Raw genomic sequence first — 22557 nt, forward strand, 5'->3', positions numbered from 1 at the left:
CCCCCACATCACCCTGCATTGGCCACTGGTCTACACCTTCATGTGTCCCAACCCCCCACAGAGATGTGGTGCATCATAACTGTTGTCAGTGTGCCACTTCCCGCTTTCCCACAGGCCCAGTCCCCATGCTGACCCTTCCTGCACTGGGAAGGGCAGCTGGCACAGGGAGATACTCTTCCTTGAGCCTTCAAGTATTATAAGCAAGCACACAGCCAATGTAATAAGGTGGTTTATTGGTATTTTATTTCCAATTACTATGCTGTTAACAAGATCATAAACTATTAAGTACTTGTTTAGTTATTACTGGATATAATGTTATACTTGCTCTCACTCTCTTTAGGCTGTTCCTTCTTTACCAGACCTACCAGACTTCTAAATATTGGAGTGTCCCAGGTTTCAGTCCTAGGTCTTGTTCTCTGTCTGCATTTCCTCTTACATTTATATTTCCAACTCAGTTTACATTGTGGAACTCTGGACTCATATAGCTAACTGCCTGCTTGAAATTTCCAGTCCATTGGCCAATAGGCACCTCAAATTTAATGTGTCCAAAAGAATTCCTGATCCTCCTCCCTCTTCAAAATACATTTTACTCTTATAGGTTTTCCTAACTCAGTAAATGATGCCATTATTCACCCAGATGTTCAAACCAAAAAACCTAGGAGTTATTTTTAACTCCTTTTCTCTCCTCACATCCGTTCACTTCCTATTCTGTTTCCAAAATGTATCCTTCTTCTTCTCTTCATCACCATTGTCACCACTCCAGTTTAAGTTATCTTTCACTTGGACTTTTATAATGTCTTCTAACTAATCTCCTTTTCTTTCTACCCTCCATTTTTCATATTATTTTCAGAATAATATTTTCATAACAAGTCATGTGTGTCTCTGTTCCTTAAAAGCCTTCAGTGGCTTTCCCTTATACTTAAAATAAAACCAAATTTTAGAAAGCCTTATATGATCTGGCACCCACCTCCCTCTCTAAGCTCCCCTCATATCACTCCCTTCTTCACTCACTCTGCTGCACTCACGCTGGCCTTTCCATGCGCGTGCCAGGCTTGTATCCTAGACTATAAATTAGGCATCTAAAGCCGACCATTAAGTTCCCTTCCCCCAAATCTGCTCCAGTCTTTACCCTCTCAAGGTTGGAATTATCATCCTACCAGCTGCTTAAGCCAGAACTTGATTTCTCTCTCTAATTCATACCCTATATCCAATCCATCAATAAATCTGATTGGCTCTACCTCCAAAATATATTTTGAATCTAATCACTTATCGTCTTCTCTACTATGGCACTAGGCCAAGCTGCCCTCATCTTTTTCCCAGTCTTGTACTGAGAACAGTTTTTAGAACAGTCTCCTGATTGCTCTGTGTGCCTGGGCCTCCAATCTTCGGTCTCTACGTAGTACCCAGCGTGATCTTTCAAAGGTGTCATATCAGTGACATTTCACTCCAGTTCTCCGAACCCTCCTTTAATTAGAATTAAACCCCATCTCCTTATCATGGCCTACAAGGCAACACCTCACCTCGGATTTACCTCCTTCAACTTGTCTCTATGCTCCACCCACACAGGCCTTCTTTCTTTCCTCAGGTATGCCGACTTTGTTCTCAGTTTAGGGCTTTGGCAATTCCTGTGCCTTCTGCTTGGAGTGTTCTTCCCCCAGGTCTTTGCCTGGCTACCTCCTTCTTGTCATTCAGATCTCTACTCAAATGTCACTCCTCACAGATGTCTTTTCTCCCATCCTAGCTAAAGAAGTACCCTCCCCCTTCCTTTCCATCGCATTATCCTGTTTTATTTTCTTTATAGCACTTATTACTATCAGTAATTATTTGTTTTTATTTTTTCTCCATTATAAATGTTTTATGTATCATAAGTGTTTAATTTTTATAAAATTGTTTGTTTTACTATTTTTTTCTTAAAATGTAGGTTACTTGAAAGCAGAGACTTTGTCTTCTTATTTCATTTATGTATCTCCAAGGCCTAGAACAGTGGCACGCAGAGTAGAATTTGTACTATGGGTAATCAGTAAATATTGGTTGACTGACGAAGACTTGATACTCTGACGCGCCCATTTTATACTTTGGCGGAAAATCTGTATACATACATACATATACACATGCACACATATTTTTATATAAATGCACATATACTCATTCTCTCCTAATACTATAGGTGGAATAACAAAGGAGTTTGTCTTAGTTTGGGCTGAAGTGGAGTTGTTTTAGTAGATTGGGGACAAAATGCAGAAAAAAATTACTGGAAGAATTTTATGTAGGTATTTAATTAAGGTGTTTAAAATTAGAAGACTCTCTTAAGTCTAAGAAAGTCTCTTTCTTGTATTTTTCTTTAACAAAAGCACTGATAAATCAGTAAACGTAGCAAATAAATGTAGTACATAGGAAAATACTTTTAGTTTTTATTTTGTTAGCTACCTTTAGTTAGGTGATTTGCATTTTATAGAACAAGTATTCAGATTTATAAGGAGTTAAATAACCTGGTTAGAATGAGAAAAAGGATACACCTATCCTAAGCGTATTTTTCAGTGGACAAATGTTCATGGTGCCGGAAATAAAGTTTCTTACTATTTGTTCCATCATAGCATTACATATGGAGGATGGCTCTCTTCTTATAGCAATCCTGTAAGATTGTTCATTTGTGGAATGTTAAAATGAATCCGTATGAAAAGCAACATTCAGTAAACATTTATTGAATATTTACTTGTGCACAGCATTCTGTCAAGTGCTATAGAGGGCCCAAAGAGGCTAAGATACTCTAATGAAAACATTGGGATGTATTTCCTACTTAATTTTTTTAATTACACTTTTGAAGAGAGAGAGGTTTGGTTCAAGATTAGTCAGCTTCTTGATTTGAATAGTCCTTGAAAAACCATGTTTTTCCAAAATGGCTTCACCTGAAGGTTAGCCAGTATTGATTATTTTCATTCATTTGAGCCAACAATTATCCTTCTCTTCTTTTCCTTCATCTGTACCATCCGTGTTTTAGTTTTAGTGTTCCAGCAAGAACAACGTCATGCCTCAACTGGACCTGACTGACATTGTTAGCGTCATTTTCAGTCTAAGCTTCCTTCAGGCTAGAACTGCAGCAGCCGAGATGATGAGAGGGAGGGGGCGGAAGGGAGCGTGCGCCAGACTGGATTGAGGCATTTTCCCCTGGAGCTAAGGTTTTCAATCACCAGAGAAAATTGTCATTTATTAAATATTTAACGGCAAGTATGGTGTTTAGATGCTAGTAATTTCTATTAAAATTTTCTTTTCCTTTGATAGAGTCGTTCCAATAAAGAAGATCCAGAACAGCTGAGATTAAAGCAGAAAGCCAAAGAGGTAGGACTTTCAAGTTACCATGCTTGTCTTTGTGTTGGAGGGAAGGTTGGCAGCTCTCTCCTGGCAATTAGGTCAGGGTTTATTTTGCTGTTGCATACCATTTGCAGAAGCCTTGGGGAAGGACAGGAACTGCTGAAGGCAAGGGCAGTACTTCAAATGAGGTCAATGAGTTATGTGCTCTCTTTTTAAAATTTATTTTCAAGGCTTACGCCTGTCTAGAAATGGCTCTTTGTAAACTACAGCAGTATACTTGGAGGAATATAATGTGGGATTAAAAAAAAAAGGAAACTTCTGAGATTTAGCATCTGGGACTGTACAATAGGCTACATTTTTCCAGGGTAATTGTTCGTTTTGTAAATCTGATACTGCTTATAATTCTTTGGCTGGGAGGCGGTACTGGGATTTAGTTTTAAATGGAAAACGCCTCTGGCTTTTAATTTTCTGGGCCCAGCAGTTTTCTGTTCTGGAATGGAGCCCTTGTTTCACACAGTTCATGTTTAGCTGCAGGGGTTTTAGTTTATAGCTTAGACTGGTTAAGCTTTTACTCCCAGAGGCCTCTGCATAGCAACTGTAGAAATCAACAAATAAGTTCATTTATGTCTGCAGCCTTCTCTCAGTAGCTGACTTTTTACATTTCCCAATATCCATTTCCTGACTTTTCTAGCCCCAGAGAAAAAAGCTCCACTAATTGGAGCTTATTTTAATTGAGCCTTAATATTGGATCTCACTGGAGTTGCCCCCAGAGCTGCTGAGAACAGAAGGAAATGAAAGTACCTAAGGTTGAAGATGTGGTGTGTATATGGGTGTGTGTGTGAAATTTTTCACTTGACCTACAGACTCTTTTCCCTGCTGAATAAATCATCAAGCCTGTTCACATTTCTGATTAAGGATCTGACAGCAGACGATAATAAAGACAATTGAGGTGTGAGACGTGTGATATGGAGCTGAAGAAATTGGTTTCTATAGTTACTTGACTGATTTCATGCAATTTTTAAGGATCTTTGTGCTAAATAAGAGTGATTTCCTGAGCAACCTTTTTCCTTAACTGTGCCTCCTGAACTATGAAATTTGTTGTTGCTTAACATTGCTGCACTCGGCTCCTAGGTGCCAGCAGCAGCAGGTTATTTATGAATGTTTTAAAGGCCCTTATTGTTTGGATTAATGTAGGAGCTGAGGCAAAACAAATGGAAATCTAGTAAGATTCTTACAATCAGTGTGGTGTGTTTTCACTGAAATAGAGAAGGAAAATACATGAACTCTGGATGGAGGGGTTCCTGGATTGGGATGAGGAGAACTGGAAAAGGAGAACACGGAAAAGGATTGAAACCAGAAACATTTTATTTCAAAACAAAAAATTTCTCGTACTCTTTTCTTTCCAGTGGAAAATTTACCTAAAAATATTATCTAAAAAAATTAATATCAGAGCTATACCTATAATCCTCTTCAGGCAAGCTTGGCTTAATGACGGATTATTTGGGATGGGCAGCCTCTTGTTGGTCTGAATCCTGGGTATCCTTCTTTATTTTAGTTAAGGACTGATTAGATGCTTATCTTACTTTCTTCTAATTCTACCCACTTTTTGGAAAATATATATCAGAAAGCTTACCCTTTCATCCTTAAAGATCTTATCCTGTCTGTTCCTCCTTCACAAACCTTCATATTTGTCTGGATCGTAGATTAATTTTTCCTTCAGGTTTGTATGGGATAATTTTGCTTATTTGGTTGGTTGGGTTTTCTTTTAATATTGTGTTGAGTATTCTCTGAGGGATGAATAGGTAGACAGGGTTTTTCAAAGAAAATTGTAAATGCAAAAAAAAATACCTCTCTTAATGAGAGCAGGTGGTAGCAAATCTGTTTGGGTTTTTTCCCATTCTTTTTGCACTTCCGTTTATTTCTTTTTCCTAGCAAGATTAAAAGGACTATATAATTTCTTTCCAAGGTTTCTTTCTTCTGAAGAGTTTCTAGTTGCTTCCTATCCTAAATCCTCTTTGATTTAAAAAAAAAAAATCAACTACACTGGACCAGTTCTAAGAACTGAGCCATTCTGTATTAGTTGCAAATGTTTGATGAAAATAAAATGTTGTCGTTATTGTCATCCCCTTGACCCCTAGAGCTCTTAATAACTTCAATATTCTACGGAACTGTAATTTACATTCAAACACACAGGAATCCTGTATTTTGTTTGGTTGCAAAGATCATTGACCCTATCTATACAGAGTTGAATTGTTCTCTTTACAGTAATCTGTAAGGTTATCAGTTGGAATATGCCAATTGTTATCATACTGGTATAAACTATAAAGCTTTGGTTTGTGATTTTTTTGGAATTTGGCTGTCTGGGAAGTTTTCTTTGTTCACTTGTGAAAATTAGCACAGATTCCTTACAGTTCCTCAGTTTAGAGCTACTGTACTTTCCTTTTCCAGGTAACTACCTACCTACCAAACTGGTCATAGGAAATAGATTAATGACAATATCTTATGAATGTAGAACTCTGAAGAACTATTTAGAGAAATTGTCGGCTTTCTTGATCCTAGGAAATGTTTCAGCAATGATGTTTGTCATAAATATTAAATCATAACTTGGATCCCCTTCATGTATAATCTTTTAATCCATGGTTGCTTTCACCTGTTAAGGACTAGAGTTTTGATCTTGATCGTATCTCCTGTGGCTTATCTTCTGACACAGTTTTAGAGTCCTTACTTCTTTGCATTCTGGGTGTAAGGAGAAACTGTTAAATTGGACACATTTTTAATAAAGGTATCTAATAATTTCTTTTCATCCTTCATATTGACTTCTTCCAATTTTGTCATTCTCATTTGGTGCTTAAAAAAAAAAAGGCTGCCTTGGGGCTGGCCCCGTGGCCGAGTGGTTAAGTTCGCGCGCTCCGCTGCAGGCGGCCCAGTGTTGCGTCAGTTCGAATCCTGGGCGCGTCCATGGCACTGCTCGTCAGCCCACGCTGAGGCAGCGTCCCACATGCCACAACTAGAGGAACCCACAACGAAGAATACACAACTATGTACCGAGGGGCTTTGGGGAGAAAACGGAAAAAAAATAAAATCTTTAAAAAAAAAAAAAAAAAAAGGCTGCCTTTGGGTTTGCCTCCAGCCTAGTCTCAATCCATTGACGTGGCTCCTGCTGCATGCTGTTCTTATTCACCTGACAGGTTATCTGTCTATTTGAAAACCTTGTTGTTGTCTGGCTAAAGTGTCTGTGGATATTCCTGTAGTTCAAGCATTTTAGTTTAAACTTTGGGGCTGTCTTTTTCCATTTTTCTGGTTTTGCCTGAAAACACAAATTTAGTAAGTGTTCTCTCTCTGTTATAACTTTATATTTTAAATTTTGACCCTTAAAATTCTGATTTTTTTTTCATTTTCCTAAATACTTTTCCTAAAATGTAAGTACTGACATTCTTCCATTTCACTATCTATTTGTGAAAGGTTTTAAATAGATTACTAATTGCCAAATTCTAACTTCAAACAAGTGGGCGCATCTTTGTTTAATGCAGCTGCAGACTTGTCTGAAATGTGTGCTGTGTCCCCTAGATTACCATCTAGGCTTCAGTGTTTTCCTTTCTTACCAGATCATCCAGAATTCTGTGGAGCAAGCCATCTGACCTTGGAGTTCAAACATCCTGATTCCTTAAACATTTGTTATATATATTGTGACCCTTATTTCCTTTTGAATATCTTCTTTCTCCTTTGGGAAATGTGAGTTCAGTGCATCTGTGCAGAGTGAGACAAAGAATTCATTTACTTTCTTTTTAACAATTCCTAGCATTCCCACTTTCATTTGTTATCAGACAATAGAAGAAAGAAAAAGGAATGCAAGACATGTACCTGCTGGCACATTAGCTTCACGGTGCAACCTGTAGAAACTGGACAAAAGCATAAGTATTAAATGATTAACATTCATAACAGATTAGAAAACCTGTACCATGAAGTATTTAGGATTTTTGTTTATAGGAAAATATAGGATATAAAAACTATAAGTAGTATAATTCTTCACAAAGCATTATTGTGCAAGAAATAGAATGCTGAATCATAAGTCTCGTTACTGATTAGAAGATATATTATTTGGGTACAAGAAAGGCAAGGGATATTTTAAAAGATAGGGAGTTATTGAAATGTGATAGTTAAGGCTAAGAATTAAATTATAGCAATTTGTATTTAAAGTTTATGCTAGTTCTGCATGAGCCAAAACTCTGAACAGGGCAAAATGAAATTTGTCATTAAAAGTACATTCAAACAATCAAATTAATACAGTATGGAGAAGATGTTCTTAAAGTGAAAAGTTATGAAGAGCTTGTGTACATAGCAGAGAAACAGATATAAATGTTTCAAAGCATTGATCGTCTGGACACTGGTTCTCAGACTTTAGCATGCATGAGAATTATCTGGAGGGCTTGTTAGAATACAGATTGCTGGGCCCTCCCCACAGAGTTTATGATATACGAGGTCTGTGTGAGGCCTGAGAATTTGCATTTCCAACAAATTTGCAGGTTATTCTGCTATTGCTGCTTGCTGCTTTGGAGATCACACTTAGAACCGTTGGTCTAGGAGGAGGAAGAAGCAGGTCTTTAAAATCCATCACTTTTATTTTCCCACTGAGTAAATGGTCATAGAAGGTTCAGCAAAATACTGTGATTTGGGAATCTAAGAGTTGGCATCTCTAACTGGGGTAGTTCATTTACCATTTAGTTACCATTCAGTAGGCTCTCTCTTGGAACCAGGCAAGCTACAGTAAGTTTTTTTTTTTTAGGATATTTTCACAAGAGACCTCTATAGGTTGTATCTCTTAATTGGTGTACCTTACCTAGAAAGGACAATATTTTATTTAGAGCTTTTTATCAGAAGGTTGCATGCATTGTTAATTTTGAAGTATAGGATCTGTGCGTCTTGAGAGACATATTACCCTTTTGGCAGAAGAGGTGCATATTTTAAAAGAACTAGCATTGAACTAGAAGTCAGGAGTCTTGGATTCTAGATTCAGCCATGGAGTCTGCTATTATTTAGATCTCACTTTGGAGAAGTTACTTCCCCTCTTTGAACTTACCCCAGTTTCTTGTATTTAAAATGAATGTAACAAGACATGCTCCGCTTAGGTAACACAGCTGTCATAATTTAGGGAAAGGTGACGTATAAAGAAAAACCAGTAGCTTAAACTCCTTTGCCATAGAAACATTTAAGGCAAATGCTATCAAGCTCTTAAACATAAGCTTGAGATTGACCGTGGGTATGTTAGATGTTTTTTCTTCTGGAGGTCTGGAAAGAAGGTTGAGAAGAAAAAAGAACGTAGAGGTGAGGGGCCAACCCAGTGGCATAGTGGTTAAGTTTCCATGCTCCGCTTCAGTGGCCCAGAGTTAATGAGTTTGGATCCTGGGCATGGACCTACATACCGCTCATGAAGCCATGTTGTGGCAGCATCCCACATACAAAATAGAGGAAGATTGGCACAGATGTTAGCTCAGGGCCAATCTTCCTAACCAAAAAAAAAGAAGAAGAAGAAGAATGTGAGGACCAGCCCTGTGCTTTGGTTCATGCACTTTACTTTGGTGGCTCAGGGTTTGCCAGTTTGGATCCTGGGCACGGACCTCTCATCAAGCCATTCTATGGTGGCATCTCACATAGAGGAACTAAAATGACCTACAACTAGGTTGTACAACTAACTATGTACTGGGGCTTTGGGGAGAAAAAAAATAATGTAAGGGTGAGAACTGGGGGAAAAAGTTTTATAATCCAATAGGAATACAGTGCATTATATTTGTTTTAAAAAATACATAAATCAAGTATTATGTTTAAATGTAAGGGAGAAAGTATCTAATTGAGATTATGTGGAATATGCTATTTTACTGAAAGAGAGGGATGGATTAGAAGGGCTGACTTGAAGACATTAGAGCATACATTTCAAATTCCAAGTATCTCAGGTGTTGTGGACAGTGTCCTAATATCATAAGAACTATCTTAGTGAATAGGAGAAAAAAATAATCAGACCCTGTACTGTTTGATTTGGTGGAATGCCTGCCTAATAATTGTCTTTAAGGGTTTGAAAAGGATCCTATGTTTCTCTTGTGGTATCCTTAAATTTTAGGTGAAGTAGGGGTGGTGATGTTTTTGTAACTTGCTCTTTGGTTCCCTCGGTTTAACATTCTTCTGTTTATAGGATTTGGTGTGGTGGTGTTTGCTTGTTTTGTAGTATATTATTTTAGGATTTAACCTTCTTTCTTTAGTAAATTGCAGTAATTCAGAAGTGATTATAAGCATTGTTGAGAATTTTAGAGTTTGTTTAATTAATTTTTCCAGATCTAAAATTTTATTTAAGTTTTTACTATGTAAAAGGTGTCTATTGTTTGGTTGTAGGGGTTTTTGTTGTCTCTATGTACGCTTAACTTTCATTGTGAAATCTAGGCAGGACATTATTCTTAATTCTTTATAGGCTGAATTCAAAACCTGGTAGTGTACTTTATTTCTTTAGATTCTTTCAAACATTCCTGTTTGGTGGCATTAGCTATTTTCATTGCTACTAATGTGTTTATTGTTGGACAGCACTCACCCTAAGCTTTAGGAGAGACCTTAACTTACCTCTCAACTCTTTCCTTTGCTTTATACCATTTTGTCACTTTCCAAAAGTTTGTAGCAAAATCAGACTGAAGATGACACCACTTCAATTTTTTGGATCATTTGTTATGAAGGACGGCTCTGCTGTCCTGTTTTGTACTTTCTGTGCCTGCATTTTTTTTATATCTTTCATTCCTTAAATACAAAAAACCCCCACATTTTTTTATTTCCCATGCTATCAGTGTCATAATTATCTAGATAATTTAGTCATTCCTGTTTAATATGTCACTGTATCTGTCAGGAAATTGGCTATGTAACACTTGGCTTATTCATTCTTCAGCTAGATCCTCTGATTCTGCCTAAGCTTTTGGTTTCTGTTTTCATTAATTTTTATTTTTTCACAATTTTGTTCTTGAAAATTATGTGCCTAGCATTGAGAAATAACTCAGATCTTGTGTGATCTTTGAGGTAATCTATTAACGTGTTTTGGATCTTGATTAAAGTCAGTACTACCATAGTTGTACTTAAAAATGAACAGAGTCAAATACTAAACACCAAGGATAAAATAATCTTCAATTACTGTTGCCCTGTTGCTCTTGAAGGCACTGACTTGAATTTTAGGGGACCTCTATTTGATGTTAGAGACTGTGATAAGGGAAATGAAGGCTTCTGCCTTTGTTCATTGGCCATAAAGAAAAGAATGAGGATACTCTTAAAAGAGAACCTGCCAAGCCTGTTAGGTCCTTTTGGACCAAGATATGTGTCGCTGGCATAGGTGATCAAGCAAGCTTAGGTTGTATAAAACAAAGGCTAGTAGGAATAAAATATAACAGAAACCTGTTGTCAGAATTCTGGTTAAACTCTAGCTTTTAAGGGTTCCAGGTAAGATAGAGTAAAAAACCTCCATACTGTCTCTCACCCTGAATACTGCTGTAAAGCCTGGATAGATTGCATGGAGCAGCTCTTTGAAGGCCTTTGCAAGTAAATAGTAGACAAATTGGGGGGAAAGATGAGAATTCAAAATACCACTGAACCAGCAATGAGGTTGCTATCCCTCTCCCACTTTTGTAACCCAGTTCTTCTTGATGCTTGACCCTCGACATAGACACAGTCACAGAAATGTGTGGCAAAAAAGAATAACTAAAACCCCAGCTTTCTGGCTGGAGGACAAAAAGAGGAGCCCCAGGGAATCAGAAATCACTGGGAAGATTATAGACAGGGAGGAGATCAGAAAAGCAACCCCATGTTATTACTTTAAACTCCTAGGCCCACTCTTGAGCTACACATTTATCACGTGACTCTGATTCTGATCAGCATACCAAAGACTTTAAGATTTGAACTAATAGATGACTGCCAAGTCCTAGACTGACCACTGAGTGGTACACCTTTGGGACAGATCCAAATAGCACTACAAAGACTTTCAAAACTGAACTGACATTGGAGGCACAGTCCACAGAAGTGATGTTGGAACTTGTGGCCTAAACGTAACTGACCTGTTTTGCATACTAAAACAAAACATTCTTCAAAGGATTTAAAGAAGACCCAAAGTCTTAAAACACAATATTCAAAACATTCAGGATACTATCCAGAGTTACTTGGCATGAAGAACCAGGAACATCTCAAGTTGCTTGGGAAGAGACAATCAACAGATCCCAACCCCAAGATGACACAAATGTTAGAGTTATCTGACAAGCACTTTCAAGTAACTACCATAAAAATGCTCCAAGAAGCAATTGCAAACACTCTTGAAATGATTGGAAAGATAGAAAGTCCCAGCAAAGAAGTAAAAGATATCAAGTTCTAAAATTTCCACTTTAGAACTGAAAATGACAATAACCAAAATAAAACACTCAGTGGATGGGCTGGATAGCAGAAAAGAGATGACAGAGGAAAGAGTCAATGAAGATGGATAAATAGAATTTATCTAATCTGAACAACAGAGGAAAATAGATCAAAAAGAGACAAAAATTAAAAAGAAAAAAACCTCCTCAGAGATCTGTGGGGCAATGACCAAAACTCTGGCATTCATGTTATTTAAGTCTCAGAAGAGGAGTGAGATGGTAAAAATATATTTGAAAAAATGATGGCTAAAAATACCTCCAAATTTAGAGAAAGACATAAACCTAAAGATTCCAGAAGATTGGTGAACCTCCAAACAGGATAATTTTAAAGAAACTCAGTCTCAGTCACATCATAATCTCAGAAAACTAAAAATAGAGGAAAAAATCTTGAAACTAGCTAGAGAAAAGGATACTTTCCATTAGGGGAGCAACAGTTCAAATGATTGTAGATTTACCGTCAGAAACCATAGAGACCAGAAAAAAGTAGCAAAATATTTTTAAAGTACTAGAAGAACTGTCAACCAACCCAGAATTCTATATCCAGTGAAAATATTCTGTAGGAATGAAGGTGAAATAAAGACGTTCTCAGATAAAGGAACAAGAATAGAATCTGTTGCCAGCAGTCGTGCTCTAAAAGAATTACTTAAGGAAGTTCTTCAGAATCAACTGAAATGATACCAAAGGGAAAAGTTAAACATCAGGAATGAAGAAAGAGTAGTAGAAATGGTATAATAGACTATTCTTCTGCTTTTGAGTTTTTTAAATATGTTTAATTGAAAGCAAAAATTATAACGTCAGATATCTTCAATGCATGTATATGTAATGTAAAAAATAACTTACAAAGTATGGAGAGTAAAAGGAAATACATAGGTAAGGTCTGTATTCCTCTTGAAGTGGTAAAATATTGATTCCAAGTAGACTGAAAATTTAAGTATGTATATTGTAATCTCTAGAGTCACCACTAAAATTAAAAAAAAAAAACTATATAGACATATAGTAAAAAACAATAGATAAATTAAAATGAAATATTAAAAGTTTTCAAATAACCCTAAAGAAGTAGGAAAGGGTAAACAAAGAAATCAAAAGCAGAGGAAGCAAACAGAAAACAAATAATAAAATTGTAGGCGTAAATCCAAACTTATCTAAGTCATTATATTAAGTATAAATTATCTGAATCTACCAATTGAAAGACAGAGATTGTCAGAGTATATATAAAACTATGACTGAACTGTACTTGTCTACAGGAAACTCACTTCAAATGTAATGATACAGGTAAGTTAAAGGATGGGGAAAAAATGCTCATGTTAGAAAAGAAGAGAGGTCTCAAATCAATAATCGAAGCTTTTACCTTAAGAAACTGGAAAAAGAAAAGCGGTATACACCCAAAGCAAAGCAGGGGAATAACAAAGGTAAAAGCAGAAATCAATGACTTTGAAAACAGAATGGGAAAAATAGAGAAAATTGATAAAACTGAAAGCTTGTTCTTGGGTCAACAAAATTGATAAATCTCTGGGAAGACTGAGAAAGGATAAAAAAGAATATGTAAATCACCAATATCAAGACAAAAAAGATGGGAAATTGCTACAGATGCTGCAGGTGTCAAAAGGATAAGAAAGGAATAGAATGAACAACTATGCAAATAGTTTGACAACTTAGAGGAAATGACCAATTTCTTTTCCTTTTTTCCCCCCCTTTTGGTGAGGAAGATTCATCCTAAGCTAACATCAATTGCCAGTCTTCCTCCTTTTTTTTTTTTGCTTGAGGAAGATTAGCCCTGAGCTAACATCTGTGCCAGTCTTCCTCTACTTTGTCTGTGGGATGCCTCCACAGCATGACTGATGAGTGGAGTAGGTCTGCACCTGGGATGCAAACCCATGAACCTGGGCCACCAAAGCAGAGCTCACGGAACTTTAACCACTCAGCCACAGACCGGCCCCAGCCAATTTCTTGAAAAGCACAAACTTAGCCGAGATGAAGTAGATAACCCAATAGTTCTGTAATTATTAAATAAATTGAATTTATGGTTAAAACCTTTCAATGAAGAAATCTCTAGGTGCAGATCGTTTTACTTAGTAAATTCTCCCAGACATTTACAGGATTAATACCACTTCTGCACAGTCTCTTCCAGAAAATAGAAGAGAGAGAAACTCTTCCAGTTCATCTTATGAGGCAGCATTACCCTGATACCAAAGCCAGAAAAACATTACAAAAGAAAACTGTAAATCAGTATCTCTCATGAACATAGATGTAAACATCTTCAATAAAATATTAACAAATCAAATCTAGCAATATGTAAAAATAATACTATATCATGACCAAGTGGAGTTTACCCCGGGAATGCAAACCTTGTTTAATATTTAAAAATCAGTCAATATAATCAACCATATTAACAGCCTAAGAAAGAAAGACCATGTGATCATATCAGTTGATGCAGAAATACATTTGACAGATTTCAACATCCATTAATACTAAAAACTCTCAGAAATCTAGGAATACAAGAAACTTCTTCAGTCTTATCAAGGGCAGCTGTTAAAACCCTACCACTAATATCATTCTTAATGGTGAAAAGACTGCTTTCTTCCAAAGATGAGAAAAAAAGCAAGGATGTCTGCTTTTGTCACTATTATTTAACTTTACATTGCTAGTACAATAAGGCAAGAAAAAGAAATAAAAGGCATATAGATTGGAAAGGGAGAAATTAAACAGCATGTTCTTTTGTTCTCTTAACTGTTACAGAAGTTTTTAATTTTTATGAAGTCCATTTTTTCACCCCTTGCTGGGCCCCAAGTCATGAAGATTTTCTCTTATGCTTTTTACTAGAAGCTTATAATTTAAGTTTTGAGTTAATTTTGTATTAAGGTGTGAGGTTAAAGGTCAATATTCATTTTTTTTGCATGTGGACGTCCAGTTGCTTCCACATTTGTTGAAAAGACTATGCTTTCTCAATTAAATTGTTTTCCACCCTGGTCAAAAATCAATTGGCCATATTTATGTGGATCTATTTCTCCATCCTCTATTCTGTCTCAGTAATTTATATCCCTTTGTCAATACTTTATAATTTTGATTACTGTAGCTTTATATAAGTAATTTTTTCTTTTTTTTGCTTTTTCTTCCCAAATCTCCACACTACGTAGTTCTATATTTTAGTTTGGGTCCTTCTAGTTGTGGCATGTGGGATGCCACCTCAACACAGCCTGACAAGCAGTGCCATGTCCACGCCCAGGATCCGAAGCAGAGAAACCCTGGGCAGCCAAAGCAGAGCTCACGGACTTAACCCCTCGCCTATGGGGCCAGGGTCCCTAAGTAATTCTTAAAATTGCATGATGTAACTCTTCCAATTTTGTTCCTTTTTTTCACATCGATTTAGCTCTTCTAATCCTTTGCCTTTCCATATAAATTTTAGAATCAACTTATACATATCTACAAAAAATTTTATTGGAATTATGTTAAATCTATAGATGAATTTCAAGAGGATTGAAATCTTTACTATATTGAGTCTTGCAGTCCATGAACACAGTATGTCCCTCCATTTATCTATGTTTTCTTTTATGTCTTTCATTTGTGTTTTGTGGTTCATAGCATACAAATACCTGCACCTATTAGATTTATACCTAAGTATTTCATTTTAGGGAGAGCTATTAGGGAGGCATTTTTTAAAATCTAAATTTCTGATTGTACCTTAATGGTATTTAGAAATATGATTATTGTGTTTGTTGACCTTGCATCTGGCAACCTTGCTAAACTCATTTGTTAGTCCTAGGAGAATTTGGGTTTTTGTTTTTTTGTAGCTAACTTGAGGTTTTCTGGTAGATAATCATGTCATTTGCAATCCTCTTTCCACCAGCAAGCCTCTAACTCGATGGCTGACTGTTTTTACCCAACTGAGCTTACGTTTCTTCACCTACTATGTATGGCAAATCTGCATTAATGCCAGAACGTTCTCCTCTTCCAGTTAAAAATGCCTAGGATTTTTTTTGAGGAAGATTAGCCCTGAGCTAACTGCTGCCAATCCTCCTCTTTTTGCTGAGGAAGACTGGCCCTGCGCTGATATCTGTGCCCGTCTTCCTCTACTTTATATGTGGGAAGCCCACCACAGCATGGCTTGCTAAGCAGTGCCATGTCTGCATCCGGGATCCGAACCAGCAAACCCTGGGCCACTGAAGCGGAACGTAAAAATGCCTAGTTTTTCTGTATTGTGCTGGCCAAGATACGTTGTTTTTGAGAAAGTTTGTTTTAAATACAGGGCCAACCAAAACTATGGTCAATTCCCATTTTTGTTAGAGTTTTGCAACATTTTTGAAAACTCATGTGTGAGATTTCAGAAAACCAAAGTATAATTTGCAGAGTAGGAGAAAATGTTATAGTATGTAGGTAGGGGACTTGATGACAGACGTCAATTTCAAAACTTTTTATTTGGTATGACTATCTGGCACGTGCCATTTATCTACAGAGAAAGACTTTAAAATATAGCTTGTTGTTTGATTTGTGCTGGAGGGTAGATTACCTAAAATTGTATTTTGTCACCTAGAAATTCTGGATTATAATATATCAGACTCTAAAACTACATATTTTATTTAAAAGACCAGCATCAACAAAAGATAGTTTACAACTCCTGGAAATAATTGTCTAGCAATTTATATATAAGTAAGCACAATTTAAAAGAAGGATTTCTCCCTGTAATTTGTGGAGCAAATGGAAAATGGCTCTTAGTTCATTTTCTTTAGTTAAGTGTTTTCTGCTTTACTAAATGCTCAGTTACCTATGGCTTATTCTCTGTCTTTCCTGTAATGTTAAAATAATCTCAAGTGATCTTTACTTTGTATCTCCTTGAGACTGCCTCTTTTACCACAAACTGTTTCCTATTTTCATCCTGTTCTTAATATCTTAAAAATTTGGTTAGTGCTCTTTTAACAGAATATTCTCAGTATATAGATAGCGTTCCTCAACAGGTTACTTTCAGTTGACTCTCTTGGAGTCCGATCTTCTTTGAATATTTGCCTAGCAACCAGTGCCAGGTGCTTTCCTCTTTCCCCTTCGTATTAATAAGATTTTGATGGGATTTTAACATTTGTCCTCTTCTGGAAAAGCTTAAGGACCTGTACAGTAATATTTTATTTTGATTTCCTCACCTTGTTTTTTTTTTTTAAAGAATAGCATTTGACACTTACCTGCCTTGCTGAAATGATGCTATGTTTCATGCATTTATTTTCCACTTTTAATGTCTTATTTATCTGCCTTTTAATGGAGCATCTTTCATGAGTACCCCTGTATACTTTAGCAGCCACTTCGTAAAAAATTGTGCCTCGTAGATTTGGGCATTCTGGGTTAAGTATGACAAAAGAGGGACAGTAAAACAATGCTAACTCACTTTCAATTTTGGGCATGAAGTAAACATAGAGTAAATCCATGACAAGTGTGATATATTGAAAATGTCTGTAATGAAAACACTGGGCTCTGGGCTCTGTTTCTACCACATATCATTTGTATGACCTGTATGAAGTTTTCCTAACCTCTTAGAGCCTCACTGTCTCCCTTAGTAAAAGAAGGGATAAAGTATATGGAAGTATATGTATAATTTCCATATGTTATTATAGCAATTAGTGTATACCTTTCAATGTGGTTGTGAGAGTTAAATGAGTTAATTTTTAAGGAAGTGCTCTGTAAATCATACAGCATAGAACTGTTTCCTTTGATATACAAAAGCTATCTTTAAGTAATTTTCTTTTAATCTGAGAAGGTTGACTGTAGTTTGGCAAATTTCTCTCCAATTTACTGTTCAGTTTATTCTTCAGGCATTTCTTACCTGTGCGTAAACTGAGGAGTGGTTAAGCTCTGGATGCCTTTCTTTTCCTCTGCTGTTCTGTAGTTCTTCCTTACCTAAATTCTGCCTCTTCTGTTTAGAGATTCAGGACTAAGGAGTAAAGGAATCAGGAAATGATGTTGCCTTGGCTGTTAGGGGAATCTAGTATGTATTTTACACCGTAATTTATTTGGTGAAGAATACAGAAATAGGCTTAGTGATCAGTTTCTTTCTCCCTCTGAGCATGACTGTGTGTAAACATTGATTTTTTTTTTTTTATTCCATCTTCTAGTTACAACAGTTGGAGCTCGCACAGATACAGCAAAGAGATGCTAATCTCACAGCTCTTGCAGCTATTGGACCAAGGAAGAAGAGACCACTAGAATCTGGGTCTGGAAGTGAGGTATTGAAATCATGTTTATTTTATTTTCATTATTTTTCATGTTAAGAAACCAAGCCAAAAGGAAGCAAAGACACACAGATAGCTTACCCTACCTTGCACACTGTTGCTGCCAAATGCATGTTAAAATTCTTCTTTGCCTATTTTATAAAATTTTAATTTTTGCCTGGTTTTTCAGATATATAACACCTTGAACTTTACTCCTAGTTTTTACTCATTTTATACTTCTTCCTATCCCCCATCTCTAGTCATACTGAATCTCACTATCTCCATTTTTATTTCTGTGCATTCTTTCTAGCTATTTTATATAATAATACTCTCCCCTCTGTGTATCTAAATCCAGTTCATTTATTAGATCAAATCTGCCATTTTATTTATTCCATGAGCCCCGACTATTCATTCCCACACTGACTTCTCCTTTGCTGCACATACGTGTTTGCATGGCATTAATTCTTCTCTGCTTCTTTTTTTTCTTTTGTGAAATTATAAACTTTTTGAGCAAGACTGTAATCCTATTCCTTTGTATTCCCCAAAGAACTGGGCACAAATATACTCAGTAAATACCATTAATTATTTTAACACCCAGGAAGGATCGATCTTACGTCTTTAGTGTAATTATTTGATATAATGTTAGATTGTTGGATCAATGATCAGGGCTGAGATAGAGGTCTGGTAAGAGCCCTGAGATACAGTCAGCAATTAAAAAACAGGAGTTTATCTGTTCTGCTGGGTAAAATTTAAATGCGCTTTGAGACAAGCTCCTCCCCAGCACTGACCCTAAACATTGACAGTTCCTAAATGAATGACGATCATCTCAATAGAGGAAGATTTAAAAAATCTAGTTGTTTTTCATTATAAATGCAATGAATGCAATATGTTTACATGCAAAAAAGTCCCAGGATAAAAATGTTTGTAAAAGTAAGTGTTTTCTCCTCATAGATTTCCAGTCCCCTTTCCCCTGCCTAACCAGACGTAACCACTGTTAAGATTTTGATAGTCTTCTGAAAGTTTGTTATGAACATTGGGGTGTATCTCATATGCTTCACAAATCCACGTTTGATATTGTTTTTACTTAAATGTGATCAAACTAAACCTATTGTTCTGCCCTTGAGTTTTTTCCCCTTTCCATAATCTCCCTCATATATTTTACCTCCATACTTTTTAAAGGTATATGACATTACTGTGTTTGGATAAACATAGTTTATTCAACCAGTCTGCAAATGGAAATTTAGGTTGTTTCCAGGTTTTTGCTTCTCTTTCCTTAGAGAACATCTTTGTACTTACGTTGTTCTGTGCTTGTCCAATGTAATGATAGGCTAAATTCCTAGAAATGAAATTCCTGGGATAAAGAGTATGCATAATAGGAAAAACTTTTTGGAAGAATTCAAACATGCACAAAGATAGAATAGTATAATGAGTCCCCATAGACCCACCACTCTGCTACCACTGCTGTCAATCTATGCCCAACCTTATTTCACTTATAGCCACACCAACTTTCTCAGGTAAGTGTTTCACCCCTTAGGTTATTCTAAAGTGAATCTTAGACTCAATATCATTTTGTCCATAAATATTATTTGTTGCTTTTGATTTTTTTATAAAAATTACCCTTTGAATAAATTGTATAAGTTTTTACATCCATCAATGCCTATTTTCCCACATTCTCATTAACTCTGGGGATTATCTTTGCCATCTGATGGTTGAAAATGCAATTTTAATAGAGAGTTTAAATTATGAGTAAAATTGAGTGATTTTTTCCCTGGGTATATTGGCACTTTCAGTCTACCTTTTTCTCACTGAGTTATATTTTTTAATTGATAAAGAAAACGAAACACTCCACACTCCCCTCCACTTTTCTTTCAGTTTGTTTGGGCTTTAAGTTTTTTTATTTTTCTAAAAAGAAAAAAATCAATGTTTTGTTTTTGTCTTCTGGGCTTCTATTCGATTTGGAAAGCCCTTTCCTTAATTAGAATTATGTATTAGTACTTTTATCATTTCACCTTTTAAGTGTAAATCTTTGATTCATTCACAATTTCTTCTGAATAAGAGTTGAGTTATGGCTTTAGCGTTATTCCCTCATTCTCCCCCAAGCTAGCAAATTGTCTCAACACTATTCAGTAATTCTTTCCCCACTGATTTGAAATGCCACCTATGTCACACACAGTTTTGTACTGAATACAAATCCTGTATGTATTTGCATCTCTTTCTGTATACTCTGAGCCAGTGCTATCTAACAGAACATCCTGTGGTAAAAAGCTTCTTTGTCCGTGCTGTCCTGAGTAGCTGCATGTGACTGTTGAGCAGCTGAACTGTGGCTACTGTGGTTGAGGAAATAAAGTTTTAATTTTTTAAAATTAATGTAAATTTTCATAGTCTCATGTGGCAGGTAGCTACCACATTAGATAGTGCAGCAGGACTTTTCTTTTGATGTAGATGTATTTATGCTGTGTGTTACCCACCAAGTCTTTTTTTTTTCCATCTTAACCATTTTTAAGTATACAGTTCTGTAGTGTTAAGCATATTCACATTGTCGTGCAGCATATCTCCAGAACTTTTTCATCTTGCAAAACTGAAACTCTATACCTATTAAACAGCTCCCCATTTTGCCCTCCCTCACCCGCTGGTAATCTCCATTCTAATTTGATTCTGTTAATTTGACTGCTTAGATACCTCATGTAGGTGAAATCATACAGAATTATCTTTTTGTGACTGGTTTATTTCACTTAGCAGGTCCTCAAGGTTCCAAATCTTAATACATATATTTAAAAATATGGTAAAACTTGTCCAGTAGAGAGAGACTTTTTTATGTTTCTACTTCTCTAGCACAGGATGACCGACTGCCCTTCATTTTAGGTCTCTTGGTATATAAATGTATGCAAATGTTTTATTAAAACTGGGGCATGTTATTTCATCATTAAACGTATCCCTATAAATATGGCCTAGTTTGTATTTTTTTCTTTTGTGGCAAGAATAGTTATTTGTAATTTTTTTTCATCCACAGAGTTATTATTTGTATTATTCTGACTCTTTTGAGAAAGAGCTGTGGGAGCGTCTAAGTTCCTGTCCTTTTCTGTTATGGTGGCATTACACAACAAATCCTGTTAAACGTTTGCTTTGTGAGGAAGCATTGTAGCACATGGGATAAGTACATGTGCTTTGGACCCAGACAAATCTGGGTTTGGTTCTTGACTCTGTCAAGTTTTATAACCTTTGGCAAGTTCTTTACACTCCATACCGCAACTATCCTCATCTGGAAATTGAGTATACTACCTGCCTTATAATTGGATTATGTAAAACTTAATTAGTTGCTGGCCTCAAGAACAGGCTTAATAAATTGTCATCATTGCCATCATAGTAATAGTACCATTATTTTATCTCTTAATAGTATTCTATAAGTAGTAGTCATGATACATAGTGAGTTTGAAGTGTAACCATCAGTCTCTTCAGAGCTTTGCTTGTCTGTCTTATATGAGTTTGTCACAAATTTTAGAAACTTTAGACATTTGCTGGCTTATACCAATCAGAGATTTTTAAGTGTTTTTCATTGATTTATGTTTGAATCTGAGAAAGTCCATAGGTTGGGGGAGAGGAGGGTAAATGTTCTGTTGGTGTTCAAAACAGTGATAAAAATCAGTTTATGTGACTTATCTATTGGCATTAAAATGCAAAATTATTTTTAAATTTCAAAATGTGGTCTAACTTGGATATAAATATACTGAATTGTCTGTTTGCTTGTTGCTTCTTTGAGAATTTAGGCCTGTATATTTTCCCCTGTATTTCCTGGACTTGAAGCTTATATAGTTGTCCGACTTTACTGAATTATAACAGCCAGTACTTTAAGTCATGCCAGCCTGAACTGAAAATACCTATTTCTTTAATGAGCTGGTGACATTTTGGTACAATCTTTATTTTGAAATTAGCTGAAGACTACTTTCTTTTTTGATGATTTTTATTCATGGTGTTTTAACTTCAAAGGCAATTTTCTTTTAAAAATGTTCACTGGAGAGAACCCTGTTGTCTGTTCTTTCCATGTTCAAGTATACTGCTGATTTATTTGCCCCTCCAGTAACTAAAGTTACATTAATCAGGATTATTAAACACCCTTTATTCACTTGTTTTATTCTCTCACGAATAACGCAAAAATGGTGTTGTATGAAACCTTTTATATTTTTAATATTCTGTACCTTGGAAACTGAGGCGTTACTTTTGTCTGCTTCTTTCTTTCTTTATAGAAGGGGACCTGAAATCTCACCTGTTTGATTTAAATGTGCTAGAATAAGCAGGGGAGTCGGGTAGAGTCTAGTTCTTTGAGGAGTAACTCCTTACTTCAAATGCAGGGTTTTTTTCTACTAACAGGGAGAGCTTACAATTTGGAAGGTTGCGTAGAATGGTGGTGTATTAAAAAGTTGTAAAATTCAGAAGATTAAGCTTAGTACCTTTAGTGTTAATGGATTACTATTTTTGTTGATAATAAATCAACAATAATAATAAATTTGGAGAAATTAGTTTTAAACCTTCATCCTTTAGTATTTTTCTGTTATGTAAAACAAAGCAAAATTTCCTCTGATCCTTAAGAAGATCTATTTGTGCAATTTATATATTAAACTGACCTCGTGTCGATTTACATTTGA

At 36.0% G+C, this 22557-nt stretch overlaps 1 protein-coding gene across 1 annotated transcript in view; it reads left to right on the forward strand.

The window, feature by feature from the left end:
• The window catches only part of TAF4B (TATA-box binding protein associated factor 4b), a 134208-nt gene that overhangs the window by 81342 nt on the left and 30309 nt on the right, over window positions 1-22557 (forward strand). The window contains exons 13-14 of the mRNA XM_023647595.2: window positions 3280-3336; window positions 17822-17932. Of these exons, the coding sequence (XP_023503363.2) occupies window positions 3280-3336; window positions 17822-17932 (168 nt within the window). The remainder of the gene's footprint in view (window positions 1-3279; window positions 3337-17821; window positions 17933-22557) is intronic.

The sequence above is a fragment of the Equus caballus genome, chromosome 8 (genome assembly GCF_041296265.1).
Source record: "Equus caballus isolate H_3958 breed thoroughbred chromosome 8, TB-T2T, whole genome shotgun sequence".
Taxonomy (NCBI): Eukaryota; Metazoa; Chordata; class Mammalia; order Perissodactyla; family Equidae; genus Equus; species Equus caballus.